At 36.6% G+C, this 16991-nt stretch overlaps 1 protein-coding gene across 3 annotated transcripts in view; it reads left to right on the forward strand.

Moving 5' to 3' along the window:
• LOC138693086 (zinc finger protein 501-like) overlaps positions 1–13728 on the forward strand; it is a 62166-nt gene extending 48438 nt beyond the window's left edge. For all 3 annotated transcript variants that reach the window (XM_069816685.1, XM_069816686.1, XM_069816687.1), the window contains 3 exons: positions 3752–3877; positions 6638–6708; positions 11359–13728. In XM_069816685.1, coding sequence (XP_069672786.1) covers positions 3752–3877; positions 6638–6708; positions 11359–12322 — 1161 coding nt within the window. In that variant the 3' untranslated portion in view covers positions 12323–13728. The remainder of the gene's footprint in view (positions 1–3751; positions 3878–6637; positions 6709–11358) is intronic.
• Positions 13729–16991: the final 3263 nt, after the last annotated feature.

A 16991-nucleotide genomic window follows, 5' to 3' on the forward strand; every position in this document is an offset into this window, starting at 1 on the left:
TACTAATTGTCATATGTTTATTAACTAATTAAGAATACTACAAACAGAGGCTAATAGTAAACTTTAAAAATGCAACATAAGGTAGTGCAATTTGCTCTGTTCATTATTACATTGAAATTTAAATGTAAATTGATTTACCACTAGGTTTCATTTAAAATCTCATTATTAAAAAAAATTAAGAAACAACAACCATAACATTTAAAACTTTTAAAACTGCATTGTTTAAAAATGTATGTCAATTTGAAAGAACTCATTTGTTGAGTAAAGTGGGTTTTTAATTAACCAACTGTACAATTTTGTTTTATAAATTTGAACAGGAAGAAGTTGAATGTTTATAGGGAGCTTATTAAATAATTTGATTCCAATCAGTTTATAGTATTTTTTGTCACACTAAGTCTACAAAGTGGATAATCTAATAAATGCCTATTCCTCGTTGTATGATTGTGTACCTCACTTCTCATATTAAAATCTTGCAAATGTTCTTTCATAAACACTAGAACATCATATATGTACAGATTTATGACGGTCTGAATACCTGTCTGTATGAACAGAGGTCTACAGTGTGTTCTAATTTTTGAAGCTGTCAGTATTCTAATAACTTTCTTTTGAATTAATAAAATGTCAGAAGGAAAGTACGGTACCGGTACTGTTAACCAATGGTGCTATTGTTCAAAAACGGTAGTGTAATGAGTACATCACTTATAATAAGTTGGTTACCAGTAATTATCTTTTGTATAATCCTGCCTGAAGAACTGTGTTTTATTTTGTAATTATTTTCAATTGTTTTCCTGAATGCTGTATGTTTAATTAAATTTTAGGATAAACTAGCGCTGAGGTTCATACTCCTCTTATACACCTTGAACACACGAATGTGACAGGTCAGGTTTGGTTAGCTTAAGCTTTTGTTATGCCTAGTATATACGATGAACTGCATCTCTACAAAAACTCCTTATTAATTCAACGATTTTTTTCTTCCGAAGTTAAGAGAACAATCTCAATGCTAGTTTCACCAAATTTTATACAAATGACTTAATATAGCCTACGTGTATATTAGATATTATAATGTTAAAGCACGATTTCAAATAATTTATTCACCATAATATAAAAAAAGGATCAATTTTGAAACTATGAAAAATAATCACATAACCTCAAATTGTCCACACCTAATTCCACTTAAAATTATGAACTGATTCGGTAATTCTCCAGAAAAGCTTTTTCTTTAATAGTTTTTCTTTTTCTTTAATAGTTTTTGTGAGATGTATATAGTGATAAACGCGCGGTCTTAGCTTGCAGTCACAAATACTTTCAAGAAAAAACCGTTTGATAATTACATGTACATTCTAGTACTTTGTTGTGGCTCCTACTCTACTAGTTATTGATTACCAACATGATATATGCGAGTCCGGTCCAGGTGTGTTCCTCCAAGTTGGTGACCAGGGGGTGCGATGGTGGCTCTCGTGCGCTTCTTTTCGCCCATTTTTCGACTTACCACCACCCAGCCCTTTTCATTCTTTTGTCTTTTTTCATCACTATATTTCTATCCTCCGGCCAACATTGCATGTGTAACGTTCATCACCACGTCATCACAGCCATTTTCACCTTTCCATCCCCGCTGTTGGTTTTGCCACGTCCGCCTACATGACGGCATTTGTTACGAATGCCTGGTGAGGATCATACTTCTTCCTCTTCCAGATATTTCTATTCATTCTTAGGTTAAGGTTCTTAGGCTTATAACTCCAGTCTCACCAGCGGGGATCTTTCCTATCTCCATTGTCCTGTCCCACGGTTTCGAGCGTGACTTCCGAATTCTGTAGCCCGACAGGGCGCCCAGCAACGAAACAATAGTGGATCCTTCATACTGCCCCTATATGCAAGTCTAGGTGTGGAGCCCGGACCAGTAGTCATGTACACTCACGTAGAGCCCCAGTGGGGGCCCGGGGCGATTTAGACGTACCAGTGACCGACTGTGCTCCCTGGACCGGATATATCACTCCAACGTAGTACTGCTGAGATGTCGTTTTCTTACTTCCCACTGCAAGGATTATTAGTATCGCCTTGGAAGGAACCGAAAAAACAATGAAATACATCAGTCCATTCTACATGAGATGCCCTATCGATGGACTCGTTGGCAAGGTCAGGAATGCAACTCGACTCAGCAATGGCAGTCTCCTCGTTGAGACTGCATCTGCAAAACAGAGTGAGACGCTGTTGAGGGCGAAGTTGCTGGGGTCATACCCCATCAGAGTTGAGCGACACTCCTCGCTGAACTCCACGCGAGGAGTTGTGCATACAGATTCTCTAGATGGTATGTCTGATGAAGAGATCCAATTAGAGCTGGTGGAGCAGTCCGTGTCCAAGGCTTACCGTTTACTCCGTAAGCGAGACGGACGGACTGAACCACTGAGCACAGTCTTTCTGACCTTTAAAATATCTCTCTTGCCAATACATCTTTTTTTATTCACCCGTTTTACTTTCCTCCGGACCCTTTACATCTGGAGGTTACATTTGTTATTTAGTATATGTGTTTTAACAAACTTGACATTCGGACCTTTTACATCCGAGGATTTTAGAAATGCACCAGTTAAGTTATTTCTGGTGGAATTTGTTTTATTATTTTATTGTATCTTTTAAATACTAGCTAGGGTCTGAGAACTTCTCACTTCTATGATTTTTATGCATCATCTTGTTGAAACTGCATTTGTGTACCCAGTTTAACTGTGACAACGCTTTTTAGTTTTTTTTAAGCATTCTTATTATTGTATTGTGTTTCTGTTTTGTGAAAGATTTTAGATAAGGGCACAAATAGCCATAGTAGCAGACGCTCCCTTTTTTAAACCCCACTATCTATCCATGTATTAAAAAGGGATGTAACACAAGAAAACAACCCAAGGAGAAGTTAGTATTGATTTCGTTTTGGTATCAAGTTTCAACAATGAAGAAACATCGAAGTGTTCATTCATAATTTTTGGCCACAGTGATAGTCACATATATATTCTTTAAATGTGTGTGTTTATTGTCTTAGTAAGTAAATAATTTGTACAGAGAGACGGAAGTAGCCTGTTTGAATTGAGGAAAAAGAAGCGAAGGTAAAAATTACGGAAGTATTCCAAATAATCCATTAAATTTGAATTTATTGTATATTGATATTTAGAGAAGATATTTTATAAAGGAATAACTTATAGTAAATCGTCATAATACAGACTGTTGACTTCCTTGAATTGGATAGTGTGTGCAGTGCAAGTATTTTTAAATTTGGCAGATTTGTAGGGAATAACATTACATATATCAAATGATTATTAAAAACCATATCGATGTATTAGTAGACTTTTGAAAGCCATAAGCATCACACGGTAGATAAGACCTATAAGTATCATATGGCTGTATATTGTGTATTTCAGTGATTTAGTTTTCAGATTTCGTTCTTTTGATTTTTTTATTTAATATAAGTGGTGCAGTATAATAAGTAACCCGTTACAAAGGATATTTGCAATCTTATGTAGTTTATGTTTGTGCTTTTAAAAATGTGAACTGCATCTATATTCGCTTTTAGATGAGACTCATTTCGTATTTTTAGTCATTGTATGCTGATCTTGATGTCTGGTTCCCTTTTCCCCTTCAGATATTTTATAATTTGTAGCTTTTTCAGAGTGTAGTAGTTTGTCTGAACACCAGAGTGTGGTTTGTAACAGATGAAGTCATGAGCTGCAAAGTGTAATAAATTAGTCATTTGCGATGTCTCTATCTTCTCCAGAATGGGAATTTATGGGATCTGCACGTGATGGAAGACGGGGACCATGAATCTGAATTCACATCGCAGATAAAAGTTGAGGATTCTGAAGTGCCAATTAACTTCGCTATGGTGAAGTGTGAAGTTCAAGTAAGTGGAGATCCACGAGATGCACTAGATATTATTGCAGTAGCCTACATAATTGGTATTCCGTTGCATCTGTCCTCATGTAGCAGCAATGTTTCAGTCTATGAAAGTGTTAACTGAAATTTAGGAATTGGTGGTTTGCTTGTTGCAGTAGTACAATGTTGAACAGACTGTAATTTCAATCTCTACATGTAAAAGCAAAGTTTGAATGCATATCCTTCTTTGCAAAGGACACATACATACATATGTACACACATTCCAGGGGAAGTTGTATTTAGGGACACAGGACACACGTCCATTTTAATTCTGCAATTTGCTTTTATGCTCCCAATTAATGAAATAAATAGTGGCTGCATATTTTCCTCACCACTCTGAAATACTTTAGGTTTCTGCAAAATGAAATACTATATTTTACCAAGGAACTGAGAATTTTGCACCTTTGGTAATGTCGAATTGTTGTGACTCAATCTTGGGAGATATTTTATTTCTCTTTAGAGCTGATTTATAAGGAAATGTCTTCCATACATAAATCTAGTGTGCATAGCATTTACTTTCATCGAGACTACCGAATTGAACTTAATGTCAATACATGCAAAATGTAAATAATCTTATGAATATCTGTCATTCTCGAAATTGCAATCATTAAACACGTAATTGTAACTTTCACACTTTCTCATGTCTATTCTGATATATAATTATAATAACTTTTTCTGGACTGTACCGCAGCTTGAGTGATTACTCTCAGCTCCAGTGTATAGCAGAGTTTTTAGATGAAAGAAATTGATAATGACATAGGTCCTGCGTCACTAAAGTAGCAGTTGCTAAAATTTAAAATCAAGAACTCCTCATTTGATAACGAAGACATAAATCTGCATTATAATAAATGAATCAGACAATACTAATCACACTCACAGAATTCTCTTAATCTGTTAGATATTAAATATATGCCGAATCATTTTTGGATTGCTAATGAAATCGCAGTTGATGTAATACATAATTATTTTTTTCATTGGTTATTAGGGTGAGTCGAAAATGGGCTAAATTTTTTCTTTGGACATTCAAAGTTGGTTAGGGAAAAAAGTTGGATTATATCCCAGTACTTATGCACAAACATTTTAATTTCCTTAAAACATTTTTAACGGAAGCACAATGACCTCCAATTTTTAGAATTTTCGTAAAATGTTTCCCATTTCCTAAATAAGAGATGGTTTACTGATGCAGAGCTGCAGCTGCTGTTGTCATTTCAGTAGCAACTGTCAAGAATCTGCTTTTCCTTCACAGTAACTTGAAGTGACATACTTACTTACTTACAAATGGCTTTTAAGGAACCCGAAGGTTCATTGCCGCCCTCACATAAGCCCGCCATCGGTCCCTATCCTGTGCAAGATTAAGCCAGTCTCTATCATCATACCCCACCTCCCTCAAATCCATTTTAATATTATCCTCCCATCTACGTCTCGGCCTCCCTAAAGGTCTTTTTCCCTCCGGTCTCCCAACTAACACTCTATAATCTCCTATTTGTGATATGCCATTCCCATCTAACCTAACCTCTTGTACTCCTACGAAGTCTATTCTATATCTAGCTAGTTCTTTTGCTACTAATGTTACCCCTCCTGTTCTATAAAGACTAGTTACGTTCCAAGTGCCAAATCTCAAAACCTTATTCCTTTGCTGTGGTCGTGCCAGAGAATCAGTCCTATTCCGAGGCTTACTGTAGGAATTCGTAACAAGCTGTTTTTTACGGTGATGGGTTGTTAGCCCTTCGCCCAACCCCCAAGCTGGAGGACCACCCCTTATCGGCTGTCCACGACTGCTTATTCAATATATTCGCAGCTACCCTCCATATCTGGAGGCCGTCTCCTCTATCCGCAACCTGAGGACGCGCCATGCCGTGGTGATAGGGACCCACCATACATGGCTTGAAGTGACATAGAGGTAAATTTAATTAAATGTGTTAAATTAATTTTAAAACAAAATGCTACATTGCCAAATATTAAAAAATAACAGCATATATAAAAACTCAAGTCTAATTTGTTTTACTAAAGTTCTGTGAAACATGCAGTTGTAAGTTAAAAAGTAATATTGTTATTGCTTGTAAAATATATTATAAAAATAAATCAAGCCTGTAGTAAAGAAGAGAAATGTTCACTATCACGAATAACGACTTACTTTATTATCCAGTGAATAGTGCAATTCAGATATTCCATTGTACGAATGAATGTTACTAGTGCCTAAAATTGTCACTTCGTTTAATCATTAACTTTATACATTGAAGGATTGATGTAATGTGTTATGATATAAGTTTATTTTTTTCTGATTTTACTTTTCATGTTTGAATGTGAACACTTTAGTGCGGTAATACTCTTATTTTCATAATAATTACGGTAACTGGATAAGATTATTTACAGCAAATATATTACATTGTGTATAAAGCAAAGGAATGTATTGTGTTTTCATGCATTATTTGGAGAAAAAATGGTTAATGTTATACAAGGGAATCTTCTGATTGTTGTGGACTACAGGCTCACTGCTTTACAACTCATCACTGACTCCCTGAGTGACTGAAAAGCAAAGCATTCCTTGACAGATAATTCAACCAACAGCAGTTATTTCAAATGTTACAGAATAAAGAAGACAAGAATCATATGGAAAATTTAAGAATTATCTTCCACATAAATTCTTTGGGACTTATTACGATTTAATGCAGTTCAGTGTAATTGGTGGACTGTTTAATGACGTAATTTGTGCTATATTTAATTTTAGGAAGAGTTGTGTGCTCCGGGCACCATAAAGGACGAGCTGGAGCTGCAAGTAATGGTAGAAGACAGTGGGAGGTGAGTGTGTTGCTTCATTGTAATGTGTTGTGATATCAGCACTGTTACTCTAGTTTACCGCTGTTGAGTAATGGTTAGCCTGCCTGACCATGAAATGAGCGGGCCCGGGTTTAAATCTTGTTTGGGACAAATTACCAGGCTGGGAATTTTTCCTAGGGTTTCCCTCAACCACTTGAAGCAGAATTGCTGGATAACTTCCAGCATTGCGCCTCGAACTCATTTGGCCTTCATTCCACCATTTCATCAATGATGTTTAATAGTTACAGATTGACCAAGACGTGACAGACGTGGTTCCAGGATTTGCCTACAGATGGCATCTGTCTGAGGGAGCTACACTTATCTGTAGAAGCCGCAGGAGCTTCAATAAGTGAACTGCAGCAGATCGGGGGAGTGTAGCTCCCTCAGATAGATGGCTCCTTGGTCAGTCGGTGGAATGTACGGTGGTGTGTCCTTCTGGTTAAAGATGTAAGCATATGAATTGCGAACAGATGTCATCAATCTGAACATCACAGGGAGATAGAGGTATAGGCCCTTATCGGAACTGGATGCTGCGGCTGAATCGATACAATGGCACCATGCAGTGAGTCATGTGCTTGAAGAACTTCAAAATCATCATCTGCGCTGCTTGCATACGAGCTAATCTTATTTGTAGCGTTAAAATCCTTCTGCTGAGTAAGTGGAACCCTCAGTTAAGTTTTTTCCTCCCTCAGAGGTGCCGTCTGCAGAGAACTCTTCCATAACTGTACCCAGCAGCTGCGATGAGCCTGCTGAGCTGTATTTACCTGGATTTATTCGCAGCTTCTAGTTCCACCGTGTCCATCATTCCAAATTCTTGCGAAGCATTGAATTTGATGAAAATTTGATTGTGTACAAGTAGATGGCTGGCCATTCTTATTATGTTTTTTGCCATAAAAACTACGCTTCCTCTTTCTATAGAGAATTCCACGTTAAGAAAATAGAATTGAACATATGGAGGTTGTTCCATCAACTATTTATAAGTATTTTTCTTGACAACTGGGAATTAATTATTTTCCTTTAATTCATAACATAATTTCATTGACAACTATATCGATTTTATGAGCTAAAATTGTGTTACACCTCTAAAATTGCCATATATTTAATTGACGAATAATGGGGTAACAGCTAAATTGATGGAACAACCTTCTTCTCTCTTGCCGAACATTCCCGCTGAAAAATTTGACAGACAAGTAAGGGTGGTACAGTTAAGGCTAAGATTTCACACTGTGAAAACATGTACAACATTTTCTGCGCTTATTGTAAGAAGTACACAAAATTTAATTGTCAGCAAAAAAAAGAAAGAAATTAGGTATGTAACTTAGGTTCTTGTTTGATTATAGTGTGAAGTTAATAACAGAAAAGGTGTACTGTAGATAATCCAAAATTAGTATTATAAGCACTTCTTAACATTTTTAATAACGGAAAACGTGTGCTGCACATAATCTTAAATTTGTTTTATAAGCGCTTCTTAACATTTTAATAACATGTATCAGTCCCCTAACTGCTCATTGTGCAACTCAAACCAAGAAATGGATTCAAAACACCTCAAAATCTGTGCTTCAGTGGCTGACCATGATAATATCTTTGAAAAATATTGGAGTGCAAGAGGACAAATGACTTTATTGTCAAACGCCTGGCATTAGAAAATAACAACCACAACAACACATAATCTTAAATCTGTATTATAAGCACTTCTTAAGTCAATAAAATAACAGTTTTGGGGTGTACTATAAGCAGTGATATGAGCTGCTGTCAAGAAGTCAAAATGAGAATAGCAATGGCAAAGGAAGCTTTTAATAGAAAAAGGAGCATGTTCTCCGGACCTCTGCAGAAAGAACTAAGGAAGAGACTAGTGAACTGCTTGATGTGGAGTGTAGCATTGTATGGGGCAGAAACATGGACATCATGACGAAGTGAAAAGAAGCAAATAGAAGCATTTGTGGATATGGAGATGGATGAAGCATGTGAAATGGACAGAGTAAGAAAGGAAGCTGTGTTGGAAAAAGTGGATGAAGAAAGAATGATGCTGAAACTGATCAGAAAGAGGCAAAAGAATTGGCTGAGTCACTAGTTGAGAAGAAACTGCCTACTGAAGGATGCACTGGAAGGAATGGTGAACAGGAGAAGAGTTCGGGGCAGAAGAAGATATCAGATGATAAACGACATTAAGATATATGGACCATATGCGGAGACAAAAAGGAAGGCAGGAAATAGGAAAGACTGGAGAATGCTGGGTTTGCAGTGAAATATTTGCCCTTCGGCAGAACACTATGAATGAAAGAATTATTACTACTACTATTATTATTATTATTATCATCTGTAATTGCAGTAACGTTTTAGGCCACTGAAACTGTATTTTAATGCCTATTTTCGATCGTTATGGAGCCTAGTTGTGTTGTCTAAAAAGTTGGTTAATGGCCTAAATATCCGAAATCTTATTATAATGTATGTTTTTGCAGGCATCATTATGACATTAATAGATTTTTTATCATTTCAACGGACTCAACATACCTATCTTGTGCGATAAACTTGCTAGAACGCTGTACGTATTAGGAAGAGAGTGAGATAGAGTTATTACACCTCACTCGTCCTACTAACCGAGGCATCTTATGGCAGCAGTGTACTAGCCAAGACCCATGTGGCCAATACTTTTTTCTTAAGATGGAATACTCTATAATATTACATAATAAAATTACGTCGTTTTCAACCCATTATAATAAATACAGCAAATCACAGAAAAAAAAAAAAAATTTGTGACTCCACAAACCATAAACAAAATTGTTACAAGGCCACCGGCGTGGCTCAGTCGGGTAAGGCGCTTGCCTGCCAGTCTGGAATTGCACTCGGGCGCGGGTTCGATCCCCGCTTGGGCTGATTACCTGGTTGGATTTTTTCCAAGGTTTTCCCCAACCATAAGGTGAATGCCAGGTGATCTATGTCGAATCTCGGCCTCATCTCGCCAAATACCATCTCACTATCACCAATGTCATCGACGCTAAATAACCTAGTAGTTGATACAGCGTCGTTAAATAACCAAGTAAAAAAATTGTTTCATGCAGCACAGTACCTCCACTTGCACACAGTTGCGCGGAGTGGCATGTACATTTTAATTAAATCCACTTCCAGTCTGAATTTTCATATAAAGTATACAGTTCTGGAAACTAGAAGGATGAAATTATTATATAACATTTTTTTAAATTGAAAATTTCAACAAAAATCACCATTTCCAACATCTATTTGCATACCTTAAGAAGCTATTCTGATGGCAGATGTAAGGTGACTCAAATGTGACTAATGTTTTTTATTCATGCTTACATGGTAAGTAGAATGTTATTAAACTGTGGTAACTAGAAAGAACCTAATTTTTATTTCTCATTATCGGCAGACAACCCGAGGCTGCAATGAATTTCCAAATGCTTCCTAGTGACCACAATAGACTCGTATCCTGCAGTATGAACAGTGACAGTATAAATTATTATCTATATAGGGTATCCAATATCGACCCACTTCACTTACGTGAGTGTATGTGTAAGTATTCGTGTAAATGTAGTGTAGGGAATGGGTGAGGATGATGATGAAAATTAAGAAGGGAGAAGGGGAAACCCAGTGCCGGCATATAACCTACTCCTGTCGAATAGCACCAAGGGGACCGCCAGGCATAACGTCCCCATCCGACGGACGAATCACTATCAACAGTGACATATGCCTTCTCTTGGTATGCACTGCGGAGGGATTTGGGATTTGACCCAGGTATATTGGTCCACAATCCAGTGGTTAGAAGTTGTGCACCGCCTCCTCTCCTAGTCCCAAGGTAGAAATTTTACACGAAAATCTCTGATCCCGTCGGGAATGGAACCCAAGCTGGCTAGTCTAGAACGAGACGCGCTACCGCATAGCTAACTCGTCTGACTGAACCCATTTAGTTTGAACATTAAATTTGTCATTCTCAGGTTCTTTACAAATCACCTTTCCTGGTTGGTTAACTCAATATTTTTATGCACTTGGATTTTAATACAACTTTAATGTTTAGAGAGAATATGAGTCAACCACTCCTCTCAGTCGTATTTATTAAATCCTTTCCTAAGGCATAAAATGGAAACCGTTTAATTTATAATAATATTCGTACTTCCTTTTTTTGTGCCCTCATTTTCATGTTTGTTTCTTATCTGTGTAAAAATTACTTCCCAAATTATTGCTTTGTATGTAATCAAATGTCCTATATTAATAACTTAGTTATATTTGAATGCCTCTTAATTTATAAATTTTACTTAGAATAATGCTGAATGATCCACATAAGTATTAAGAAGATGGTATTTGTTCAAAATTGTGATTGTGTGGCCCTGTTTAGTATCTGGTTTTACGAAATTGCATTCCTGCCTCATCCTCAAATCCTGTGTAGAATAATTGTCTTCCATGTCTTGCTTGATGCATTCCCGCTTGTCGATAGTCTGCTAGCTTCAGTGTGAATTCCCAGCATGCAGCGCGACCAGCATGGTGATATTACATCATAATATGGCGATGCAAATATCACACTTTTTCTATAAACTGTAATCTGCTATATTTGGAGTGTGTGATTCCTTGTTAATTCTTAATTTTGTTATGGTATAGTCTGACAGTCTTGTTTCGTCATAGTGTTGCAGATACCCGTGACAGCGCTGTCTCACCAGCTTCTTACGGTATTGCACATGAAGACCACGTGACTAGAGACAAGTGTTCCAAGATTTCTAGAAAACTTGTCCGGAATCACACAGATGGAAGAAGATACACATGCGATGAATGTGAAAAGTGTTTCTCGTCGTCGGGTAATTTGAAAAAGCATATTCTCAGGCACAGCGGCGAAAAGCCTTTCAACTGCGATGTCTGTGGAAAGTGTTTCTCCCAGAAGGGCCATTTAATAGGCCATCTGCGTCTGCATACAGGCGAAAAGCCATTTAAATGCGATGTGTGTGGAAAGTGTTTCTCGGAGCCCAGTACGCTTAAATGCCATGTGCGTGTGCACACTGGCGAAAAACCGTTTAAATGCGCTTTTTGTGCGCAGGGTTTCACGCAATCGAGTATTCTCAAAACCCATCTTCTAAAACACACGGGCCAGAAACCATTCAAATGCGATGTTTGTGGAAAGTACTTCGTGCAGTCGACTAGCTTTAAAAACCATCAACGGTTACACACGGGCGAGAAACCATTTAAATGCGATGTTTGTGGAAAGTGCTTTTCGCTTGTGAGAAGTCTTAGAAAGCATCACTTGCATCATGGGGCTGAGAGAGCCTTCAAATGCGAGGAATGTGGGAAGTGTTTCGTGTTTTCCAGTGAACTCAAAAGCCATCAACTACTACATACGGGCGAGAGGCCTTTCAAATGCGATGTTTGTGGAAAGAGTTTCTCACGATCTAGTCACCTAAATGGCCACATTCTACAGCATACCGGCGAAAAACCATACAAGTGCCATGAATGTGGGAAGTGTTTCACACAGTCTTGCCACCTTAAAACCCACAATCTTCAGCATACTGGCGAGAAACCTTTTAAGTGTGACATTTGTGGAAGGTGTTTCAGGCAGTCGGCCCACCTTCGAAGCCATAGTGTGCAGCATACGGGGTGAAACCCTTGAAATGCGATGCACGGGGGAAATGTTTTTCCCATTCGACTTCCCTGAAGAAACACTGGCGAGGTGGCGTGTATGCGGGCTGCCTCAGTCGAATTCACTACTAACCCACGAACACCTCATACTCCGAGGAACATTTCAAATGTAATATCTCATACTGTGAGGGATATGCGACCTCTACACACACTGCTAAGTCTAATCTCATATCCTACAAGTATTAGTGTTGTGCTGATATTGAATGACATAAATATATTTTGTTCTATGCACTGGTAAGATTTAGCTTAACTACGTTTTTTGTAAAAAATGCCGCATATATTTACTATTCTACTGACATGCAAACATAAGATACATGCTTGAGATTAGTTGAATAATATAATTAAGCCTGTACACAATCGTTTGGAATTAAGAGTTCACTTCGTAGCAAAACATTTAATTTTGAATATCTGATCCCCATTGCCACTCACGTAATGTAACTAACATATTTGTGCTCATGCATCCATTGTGGGTTCGTAGATAAGAAAATGTCAGTACAAATTTTAGGCCGCCTTTTCTATGCAAAGCAGCACCACTAGCAGAGGGGTAACATGGGGAGAAATTATCCTCCCTCCTGAGTTTAAAATTAAAGAAAATATAATTAGCTGATGCGAGTATTACTAAAAATTGTGAGAACTCTGATTTTGATATTAAAATATTTTACTTTCATATAAGCTTACAAAATAAAAGACGAGCTACATGCTAAATGAACCATTGCTTGTAAACAGTCAATTGCTCACAATTACATTTCTCCATTTCTTTTTATTATTGAATTGAACATCTGCGATGTTAGTTATCAGATTTCTTGATGGCTTGGAATGTGTTGCAGTGTCATAGTTTAATCGCCTCCTCTGCAGAAAACATATTTTTGTGATGTATAAATTAAAAATCTTGAGAGAGGCGCTGCCATTTATATCTAGTGGCTAACCTACTTCTGTTCTTGGAAGATTAGGAATCAGATCTTGTTTATTTTAAATTTCGCACCAGGACTCAGTTTCAGTAACATGAAAATGTTATTTAATAGCGTATGTTTATAATTATTCTTTATTAATATTGCTGAACAATGCGAAATCTCAGAATGAAATCTTTGTTAGAAAGTATACTTTTCCATGCTATCCACAATGGGAAGGTATCCTTTTTAAAGCAACTATTTTTTTTTTTCTGTTTTTGTAGAAAATTAATTCTGGTATGGATTTCTCTCACTGTTTTGTCTTGTGTAGTTAATGAAACAGGAGCCTGAATTACATATTTCAATCACAAAGTATGATATTTTGGTAAATAAATTTTTGTAAACTTCTACACCAGTATTAATAGTCTGATTCACCATCGCAGTGTAAGCTAAGATCATAATAAATACTTGAGCCAGTAATGTTCCTTTGTTCCAGCGATTCATCTCTGCTAATGTTTAACCGCTATGACTTTGGATATAATTATACTTACTATTGCTAGTAATTTCATTGTTTCTGTAGTTGTGTCATTTTTCTTTATGTTTTCCAAATTTTCAAGATATGTTATTTTATTCTAGTGGTGATTGTGGTGTAGACAATTTCTCTGAAATTATAGTAATCTGTAATTATATCTAAAATTTGTACTTTCTAATAAACCCAGGTTGCGTTATTAATTACCTGTTGTTGGTCGCACTGTTCATCACGGTGAATATTAATTTCTCAAACAAAAGACTACTTGATAATTTTTATTGTAAAATAGGAAAATTTTCTCTTTAATAATTTCCATTGATGCTATTATTGTTGATTTTACAACTCAAGTTATTACTATTCTAAGTAAGAGATCTTTCAGTTTTTTTTTAATTTAAATCAAAATGAAAATATGTGCATTCATTTTATCGCAACTTCGTCATATCAACAGTGAGTGGATACAAATTACATATCGGATAATTAGAATAAAAGCCTTCTCATAGCAACGCGTAATTTTAACAGCTGTAGCGAATATATAACTTCGGTAAGTTCCCTCTCCCTCAGTGTACATTGCGGTATGTGGGAGTGCCAACAGCACAGCCTGTTCCTCGATATCGACGTTCTTTCCGCACACTTGAGACTGAAATATTTTTGTTACACCCAAAAATTAAGCTAGAAAAATGTGCAACGGATTTGCTCATTCCGTTGGTGATTATAAGTAAACACGCGAGGATGCTAGAGTGAAAAGGGCGGATCTCTGAGCCCTTTTGCTTTCCTTTTGTATAGAACCGTCTGTTTTGGAACGTAAAAAAAAAAAAAACGATTTTTTGCAACTTTGCCGACCTCTACCGTCCATATGCCCGCGGGGGGAGTTCATATTTACACTACAGATGGAGTTCGAGGAGCTCTCTTCGCCGCAATTATCAACTTTGCTCTCGATACACATAGGGCGGAGTTATGCCGCGAGAATTTTGGCGGAATAGAAGTTCTAGCTATTTTTTTCTCGAAAATCAGCTTGTTTTCGATTTTCCCATTTTCATGCTGCTGTATCCGGAGTGATTCAAGGGGGAATACAATGCCGCATCCCGTTCCTCGATATCGACATTATTTCCGGATATTAGAGACTAAAACAGTTTACGTAGGCCGAGAAAAAAAAAAGGCTAGAGTGAAGTGAAATGGATATGCTCGGTTTTATTGGTGATTAGTAGTGCACATACGGGGATGCTACAGTAAAAAGTGCAGGTATCTGAGCCCCTTCGTGCTCGTGTGGAGTAAAGTCTGTTTTGGAAAGTGAAAATTACCATTTGGTGAAGGTTATTTATGTCCCGATCACTATAGCAGACATAGGCCAGTTTTGGACTAATACTAAACATCTTAATCATGACTTGTTGCTCGTGAGCCATCCCGAAACCCGACCTCCATCTTTAATAGCGCCAGGCCTTATATACTCGTCAGTCAAGCACTACTGACAAATGAAAGCAATTAACAATAGATATCTCAGTCATGACAACCTCATAAAATATTCTGTCAGTTAAATAATCGATCTTGCTACGTACATCATAATTATATTATATTATTAACCATTTCAGCGGGTACTGACGACCACTGCAAAATGCGATAATTTGGTCTAGGGAGCATTCTCTTCTGGTACAAGAATGATTTATGTAACATATTTCTAAATTAGTCATTTGAATACCAGTACATTCTTTAATAAATCACTGGAAAACAAATGCGAAGGTAGGATGTGGAGTGAGTACGAAATTGTTATTGTTTTTTTTATTTTTTGGCGCGTAATTTTTACGTAGTTTACTTTATTTCAAGAAATACAGGAAACAAGCATGAATAATATTCACCAATGTTAATGACCTTGGGATAGAAAAAAAACGTATGGAATAGAAATTACATACAAATGTGCATGTAATAAACAATAAACAAAGCGTCTTCGATTAATGATTTCAAAACAACGTGAATATAGCGTGGATTATGTAGGAAAATAATTTCTTATATGTTGCCCCCCATTTTGCATCATTGTTAACTTATGAAACGTTGAACTGTAGTGAAAATTTGTTCAAAATCTGGGGGGTGGGGGGAAACGAAATTTGTTTTTTGCCATAAATATTCTCTTTGGTTAATGGCCGATTCATTTCTACTACATTTTTTAATTTACCGCCATTTTTAAAGACTCGGCGGCCATATTTAAATCCCCTTGCGCATCCTTTAAATGTCCCTGCAGTGGGCGGTTCCCTGTTGTTCGCATATCCAGAGCCTTCTTTAGTTACAAGATGGGTAGGTTTGGCAACGTGGAGTGGAAGCGGGAGATTTTAAAGTGATATTGTGTTTGCTCATTGCTTTCGTCATACGTAACGCGTATTTTTTCAATATTACTTCATGCACAAAGGTAAGATCAAGATTCAGAGTAGTGATGTAAATTATTACGGGTTCGAAAATAGTGTTTTATTGCAATCAATTAGCTATACTTCAGAATACGGCGTAAGTAGGCTACTTACATACAAAGGCTGCCACTTAAAATAATTAGAAAAAAAAATGTTTTTATTTATATTACGAAGGTAAATAAATAAATAAAAAGATATTCCTTGCACCAAAAATAATAACATCAATAATGCAATAAAGACGTAAGTTCCTACGCAGTATTCTTAAGTTCCATTCAATTAACAAATTTGTGTCTAGTAAATTGACAATGTTTTGCCGCTTAATGTTGTTTCACCTCTGACTTGAAAGATGTAAGATATCATATGCATTTTAATTTCATGTGATTGTGTCGTGCTTTTCTAGATGTCCAGGAAGCCAGTTTTAGTTTGAACCTGGCCAGTCACCATAACAGTACTGTTATCCTAAATTATTTGTTATAAACTTTTAAAAATATAATTTTAAATAAATATAAATACAGAAAACAAGCTAGGAATGTAAATTATGCAAATAGGCCTAAAATAAAATGTAAACAGAAGAAACTATTGACATACCTATTGTAATAAAAATATGAGGATGTAAATACAGTTAAGCCAAGTAAAAAAATCTATGAGAGAATGAAAAAACATACCTTCAACATAATACGTAACAAAACGCAACATTATCTATTGAGTACATGTATGTGTCAATTAGCGTAAACTGAGTGAACTTTAAATCCTGTAAATACGCAGTGAAAAGAAACATGTTTATACCTAATTTATTACAAAGTAAATAATATAAATAAACAAACC

Source organism: Periplaneta americana, chromosome 17 (genome assembly GCF_040183065.1).
Source record: "Periplaneta americana isolate PAMFEO1 chromosome 17, P.americana_PAMFEO1_priV1, whole genome shotgun sequence".
In the NCBI taxonomy this organism is placed as follows: Eukaryota; Metazoa; Arthropoda; class Insecta; order Blattodea; family Blattidae; genus Periplaneta; species Periplaneta americana.